General features: G+C 32.4%; 1 protein-coding gene across 1 annotated transcript; it reads left to right on the top strand.

Moving 5' to 3' along the window:
• The first annotated feature begins 476 nt into the window (after positions 1-476).
• On the top strand, positions 477-2,059 carry LOC145184542 (uncharacterized). Its single transcript, XM_080060242.2, has 4 exons — positions 477-610; positions 792-1,010; positions 1,261-1,465; positions 1,585-2,059. The coding sequence occupies exons 2-4, from the start codon at positions 806-808 to the stop codon at positions 1,781-1,783; spliced, it is 609 nt and encodes a 202-aa protein (XP_079916368.2). The 5' UTR covers positions 477-610; positions 792-805; the 3' UTR covers positions 1,784-2,059.
• Positions 2,060-7,601: the final 5,542 nt, after the last annotated feature.

Raw genomic sequence — 7,601 nt, 5'->3', positions numbered from 1 at the left:
AACGGACAATAGTAGCTTACCATCTTTAAACCTTTTAAAATAAATCCATACCTTCCGACCATTATATGAAGAAAGGTTTTTTGGGGCCAATGCCTATACTCTGACGAGTCAACATGCTTTAAATAATAATTCCTTCACCTTTTTTGATAAACCTCACTTGATTTCTATTTATCAAATAATTTTTTGTCGTAAATATTTAACTGCAGGAAGCTTTACTAATTACTGAACGTGATATTATAATATTGACTAAGTCCGATGGAAATATGGGAACAAATACGAAATACCTTTTCCCGGATAAACTACAAAAATCAGGGTTTAGTATGATTCACATAATCTGAAAATGTGGTAAGCCTTTGTATTAACGCTTCTTTTTGAATACGTTCATTCCTTTGTTTACGAAAAATATTTTTGAAAAGCATCAATATTCACTCGAAGAACTTTCACTTAAACTTCATTAAATAATTAAAAATGATTTGCTATTGTAAAAATTTCGGTGGAAGTTATAATTAAAGCGATATTGCGTTGGCTTGTTTCCTTTAAAAAGGTCATTATTTAAATTTTACAAAGTGTGTTTTGAAAAATAATTTTTGAGAAAAAGCAGTTTATCAAGGTAAAAAAGGTTTTAACTTTTACATGTGTAAAATAGTTTTTATATGTGTGTGTATACACACAGATATATATATATATATATATATATATATATATATATATATATATATATATATATATATATATATATATAACATACATGCGTAAAAGTTAGAGTTAGTTAATTGCAGTTTTAACTTTAGGTACCACAGAACAAATGCAACCAATATTCGGCGCGGCAATATTTCATCTTTTTATTTCAGCTGTCTTTTCTCAGCTTTTGCATCTGAACTTAGAGGGAAATATATTTGCAGTAAAAACATACTCAGAGAATACATGCAGCCGTCGAAATACGTTGGAAGACTTTAAGTCCGCTGCTGCTCTTAAAACTCAAATCCAAAAAAACTCGCTTGTTTGTTCAGGTAATATCCACATGTATAAATTTTTAACTTAAGAAAGCAAGCTAATAAAATGATGTAATTAACAAATAACATAATAAACTTATTATTGGTCTTTAAAAACACAAGACCTTTAAAAGAATTTGAAAGTATACTTGAGAGGTTGAGTTTTAGCCTATCGGCCGATTTCGACAAAATTAGATTTTTATTATAATATTTATTGCCAGTATTAGTTAAATATTTCATTTATCAGTTTACTATTTTCCTACATCAGCAAAAAAGAATCTTTTTTCTTTACTGAGTCGAAAGAAGAGAGCGGCGCTTTCATGGAAAATGCCAGGAAACCTTCCTGAGGGATCAAAGATCGCTTTTTGCAATGACGTAAACAAATGCTGCAATCCGAAAAAATCATTAAACTCTGCGGGTACTCATTACTCGCTTTGTAGAGAATGCGTTCATTTAGTAACACTTCCAGCAAGGTAGAAATTGGTTATAACACAATATTTACTGAAGTTGTTAAAAAAATCCTCAGTTACTGAAAAATAGAGTGACTATTTTCATTGAATGTGTCATTAGTTTGATATAAATCATTTTTTAGTTACTCTCCACGTCAGCATTATCACGTGACTTGTCAAGATGCTGACTATTACGAAACGTGTCTGACAGGTGAAGGAGGCTGTGCTACTAACATGGTGACGAGAACAGTAAACTTTAACACAAAAGAGTTTTACATCTCCCTCGGACATTCCTGCTCATGTGAAATTCTACGAGATTCAGTCTTCTCCGATTTCATTTAAAATTTAGTGGCCTTTTTTTTTTTTTGAGAAGTGAAGTGTTTTAAATGGTTTGCTCGCCTCAATCTGCAGCAAACATTCTGCGTACTAATTTTCCATACTTTCCTGTGGCTCCTTTATGCTTTATAAATAAAGCCGACTTGTTGATTTGTTCTTTATTCTCGATACATAATTTTTGTCTTGTGTTTTTTTTGTTTTTTTTTTCTTCATGTTGTTAATGTTGTTGATTTTTTGTTAATACAAATACATTTGAAAGAAAAATTCATTCATGTTCAAAAACTTTACAAATCTTTTTGTAGCGTGAACTTTTGTACCGTACCACAGTGAGTTAAAATCCCAAAAAAACGGCAACTCCCCCCGCCAATAAAAAAAAAGAAACAATAGCTTGTAGCTAATAAATTGAGTTGTAATCTAACTAATATTACCAATTTTTGCACCTTTTCCTGAGAAATTTTTTTTATTTGTATTTCTTTTACTGCGAAACTCGCACACAAATGCTCACTTAAGTGTCACCTTTTAAGGTTGTTATGTGCAAAAACAGTTCAAAATTTAATTTGATGGTATTTGTTTAAGATATTTGGTAACTATAAACAATATTTTTAACACTGCATTTTGATTTAAGGTTATCATTCCTAAAATCTTAAAAAAGGTGCCCCGAATTTATTTTTTTAAATTTGTTTAATCAAGAGTTCGGCTGAAAAAAGATTCCATCAGATTTTACGGCGATTTCAACAAACTCCCACCGATAGACACGAAAGCAGAAAAAAAAGTCAGTTGCCCGAACTTGCCCTTATTAAATATACAATCGTTTAAAAAAAGTCAAATGCAAAATTTCGCATTAAAATATTTTTCACACATTTTTCACACTAAATTAGTATTACATGTAAATTGTCATCAACTTAAAAGCCAACATTCAAAAACTTATGGTCAAACAAATCATGCTAATTTTTAAACCTCAAAAATCAAAAGTTAAATGATTTGACGGTCTATTGCCTGAATTAAACCTTTAAAGATAAAACTTCTGTACAAAATAGCGAATAATAGCTGCTTGTATTCATCATGAAAAGAATATATTTAGTTAATCAAGAGTTTAAGAACTAATTATGATAATTTACTTGAGGCTCTTCTACTTGAGTTTCGTAGATTTTGAGGGTGAAGACCATGAAAATATTGATGAACCTAAAATAATAAATCTCAAGCAAAATCTATCAATATTAAAATGTAAATTCAAGCATAAATTGCATTCAAGCATTCAAGAACCTTCTAGAAGACTTTTAGAAGATGAGCGAACCTGGTTGGAAAAAGAAATAAAAGTTAACAGAAAAGACGTTGCAGCAGGTCCAGGTAGAAAGAACACGGACTGGAAAAATGAGAGAAGTAAAACATCTAAGGTGATGACAAATCAATTGAATTCAAACTAATTCAAAAAGTAGTTTACTCACTTAAATATTTTCTTGTTTAAGGTTGCCAAGTTGGCTGAACATCCTGCTGAAGCATTGGTATTAGATTCAATAGAAAAAAAAAGTTTCTAGATATGCGACCAAGAAAGATTTTGTCGTTATCATAAAATATGCTACAAATTCTGCATAGATTAAAAGCATGGAGGTTAGTTTTCCAATAAAAATGAAGACTTTAAATAAAGAAATTCGCAAAGCTTGATTGAACCATACAGCAAATGAACCAGTTACCTGATTAGATGCGATTAAGCATCGGCGTTACCGCACCGTCGGTAAAAATGCGTAAAAATGCGTAAATTTGCGTAAAATGCGTAAAATTGCGTAAATTTGCGTAAAATGCGTAAATTTGCGTAAATTTGCGTAAATTTGCGTAAACTTGCGTAAAAATGCGTAAATCTGCGTAAAAATGCGTAAAAATGCGTAATTACCGCGGTAATTTTGCGTAAAAATGCGTAATACGCAATTTTACCGCATTTATCACTTTTTACCGCATTTATCACTTTTTACCGTTTTTATCACTTTTTACCGCATTTTATCACGATTTACCGCATTTTATCACAAATTACCTCTTTTTTTGCTGATTACCGAAAAACTAAAAAAAGATACTTTAAATTGCTTTTTGTATTTCTATTAGTAAATATTACATTTACAGTTTTAAACAAACAAGTTATTGATAAAAAATTAATCATCAGATATATCATCATCTGTCTCTAATAAAATGTTTGCAAGCTCAGATGCTCTGTACTTTTTTTTCTCATTCCCCTTCCAATTCGACTTCATTATATTACCTAATTTTGCTTTTTTGATTCTACTTTGATTGTGCTGGAGTGTCATTGGAATAAACAAAGAGACACTTTGAGTTTGGTCTTTACCTTGAGTCACTTCATACCCTTCTTGTTGAGCTAGAGTCCTTTGACTCTCTTGAGTATCTAACTGTAGCTGTTGTTGCTTATTAGGTTCAGGACCAGTTTGAGTATCTGATAAAGTTGGAGAAGCCTTTTCAAGTGCACCTCTTTTTTTAGTTTCAGTTTGACTATGTGATTTTCCCTGTTGGTGAGTCTTCTTAGTTGGTGGTGTGACATGTGGTAATTCATACGGCTCTTCTTCGCAAGTTTTTTCCCAATCGTTGAGGTTAGAAGGAACCCTTGCGTAATTTTGACTCACAAAAACTAACATGCTAGTGTTTTCTGGTTTTACATTATGTCTAAAATCAGTAACTGTCCTACCTCCTACTGAAAACATTCTTTCTGATGAAGCAGAAGTCACAGGTATAGCCAAGTAACTTCTAGCCAGACCAGCTAGCAAAGGTAACTCATTTTTATTTTGCTTCCACCATTCTAAAGCATCCACATCCCTTTCAGGTAAGGCCATAGTCTGATACTTTTCAAATTCAAGCATCAAGGGTGGCTTGAGCTTTGATTGGCTAGGCTGTGAAGTCCCAGGGCGATGCGCTGAAACCTGCCTCCTGTCTTTCAAAAACTCAAGGTCCACTGGATCCATAGTTTCGTCAAGATCTGATGTTTCTAGCGAAGTATGATCATCAACCAATGACTCGCAGAACTGGATTGTGGTTGGGTGATTGTCAACCAATTCCTTGATGGCGGCTTCCCTCCCTTCCTCACTGTTTGCAATATTTTTGAGTGTATATCCTCTATAATATGGGTGCAGAAGTGAACCCACATTATAGTATTTGACTCCAACGCCATAATTAGGTAAACCCTTCTCAAATTCTTTCATGAAGAACTCCAACGCCATAATTAGGTAAACCCTTCTCAAATTCTTTCATGAAGTTGTGTAGGCACTCTGCAACTCGAGGGTCACGCTCTTCAATGTCATTTATGGTTCTTTTGCAAAGCAAGTGGAGATTTATTATGTCTTTTTGAACTTTATGCATAGTCACTAGATTTTCAGAAGACCAGGAATCAGAGCATCGCTTACATTCTGCCAGAAATGGTAAAATGTTGTAAATACTAATAAACTCTAACTCATCCGGAATCAAACTTTGAAGATCTGGTTTGTTTGGAGTTTCTAGAGCAACCAGTAAACCAGCCTTCAATCTGAGGATTGACTTAAGCATCATAAAGTTAGAATTCCATCTTGTTACAATTGGCTGAATGATCTTTACTGGTTCTATATTTGCTTCCACGCACGCTTTCTTGATGTCCTGCCAGTCTAATGAACTTTGGTGGGTCCTTTGAGCAAGTCCTTTACATTTCTTAATTATATCATTGATTCCTTCTGATTTTTCTACAGCCTTTGTTAAACAAGTGTTGAGCAGATGATCGGCACAGGTTAGATGATCACTGATCTCTTTGCTTCCCGTGATTGCTTTCTTCATGTTGGCTGCAGCATCAGTAACACCCACTTTGTAAAGGTCTTCCCTCTGAAGACCAGGAAATTGAGAAATCATGTGGTCTATTCCTTGTGCAAGCAAAACCCCTGTATGTCTCCCAATAAAGTTTTGGCAATCCAAAGATAAGTTTTTGAGTTCAAAGTCTTTGGTAACATAATGCAATGTAAGGGAGACGAAGGGATCACCATTTCTTGCAGTCCATCCATCTGTAGTGAAAGCTGCCATTTCGCAATGCGGGATGTCTCTCTCAACTTGCATTTTTACATCACGTCTTAGATTGCGATAAATCATTGGTAGCTTGAATTTGGATAAGGTGGTTGGACTTTTTAGGTTGGCTTGTGGACAAAGATAATTCAGCAGCATTTTGAAGCCAGCAGTTTCAATAACGTGAAACGGGAGGTTAGAGAGAACTAGTGAAAGGGTTAGGATGGTATCAAATTCCAACTGTTGAGCACTTTGTGAAGGCCACTTTATTGTTTCAGTAAAGTCGTCCATTTTTGTTTGGTGACTTGATGATGCATCATGTGGGAGGTTATCAAGCCTTTTGTTTTTATTAATAGGACCAAAATATCTTCTTATGGTACTGGACTTATCAGCCTCTGCCTGAGCATTCCTCTTTTCTTGAAATTTCTTCTCTTTATTTTCGTTATCGACTTTTTGCATCTGGTAAAAAGATAGCGGATTGCAGGATCTGAAATAAAATAGTGGAATTATATATGTTTAAAAGGATGCGAATTACAATGTTTCAGTAGTAGATAGTTCATAAAAAATAAATACATGAACCGCAAGACACATTAGTGTTTTTTTAAAAATTCTAAATAATTTTTTTTTTATCATGTTGCATTTTACCATGGACATATAAGAAATGGACGTGCAACCTATTGTTTTTTTTGCGAACCATGCTCGTTGCGCATAGTTAGAAATCTTTTGTTTTAAGCAATAGAAATTAAATTATATTAAAGTCTGTCGGATTTAACGAAAATTTTTGGACTCGTCTAACCAGTCATTTCAACTTCCTCTCATTTATTAAAGATAACAGCAAAAGAACCAAGTTTTAAGCTTAATTTTATATAGATAGACATTCTTAATACCTTAAGAAATAACGCGGACAATGAAAAGAAATTGAGATCATTTGCTTGACTACCTTAGTACATGTATAACTTGAGATAAAGTAAATAATACAAAAATCAAATTGTTTTGTAGCTACCTAGAGCACAATGGTTTCATGTCTAGGGAATTACTCCATCTATTATATTGCTGTAGACATCCAGTTTATGAATATTATAGAATTTTCTATTTTTATGTTTAACAACAGAAATATATACAGTAAAGGATAAATAACTTATACATAAAATGAATGTAAATACAATAAAGAAAAAAATAATTTGTCACAGTTTTAAAGAATTTAGCAAAGTCAATTTATGGCAAACCGCAAGAATAACTAAGTATTTAATACTAACATAAAATGATTTACCAGCTATATATAAACTAATTTTTATTTGACAAAAACAAATGGGTTATGAGCTTATTATGACAATTGAAATAATATATGAAATATGAAAAGCGAAAACATGAAATATCTGACCGCATTTTGCAAGATAATTATAAATTTGAATAACTTTTTAAAAGGTTATGCTTTATCAAATGAATTATAAAAAAGTCTATAAGAAAATACACCTACTAAAAAAATAATGCATTAAGGAATATAAATTATGGAGCTTATAAAGTAGCCGAGGCAAAAAATGGCGACATGTCGGAAAAAATACTAAAAAAATACACAAAATTAAGGCTGGTGAATGAAGGACCAAGGAGTTGAATGAAACCAGATCTTAATAAAAAATTTAATTTAAGCTTTTTTATACTTCGCTATACTTTTTTTAGTCATTTTAAAATTATCCATACAGATCTATTTTATCATTGACAGACTTTGTTTACACGAAAAAAGTTCCCAAATTTACAAATATTTATCTTGAAAAAATGATGAAAATCTGTTCGTGCCGACAACTAATTT

This window comes from Hydra viridissima, unplaced genomic scaffold (assembly GCF_058129835.1).
Source record: "Hydra viridissima isolate aposymbiotic clone 2 unplaced genomic scaffold, HvirCarnegie_v1 scaffold_7, whole genome shotgun sequence".
In the NCBI taxonomy this organism is placed as follows: Eukaryota; Metazoa; Cnidaria; class Hydrozoa; order Anthoathecata; family Hydridae; genus Hydra; species Hydra viridissima.
This window is presented reverse-complemented; position numbering and strand designations above follow the sequence as displayed.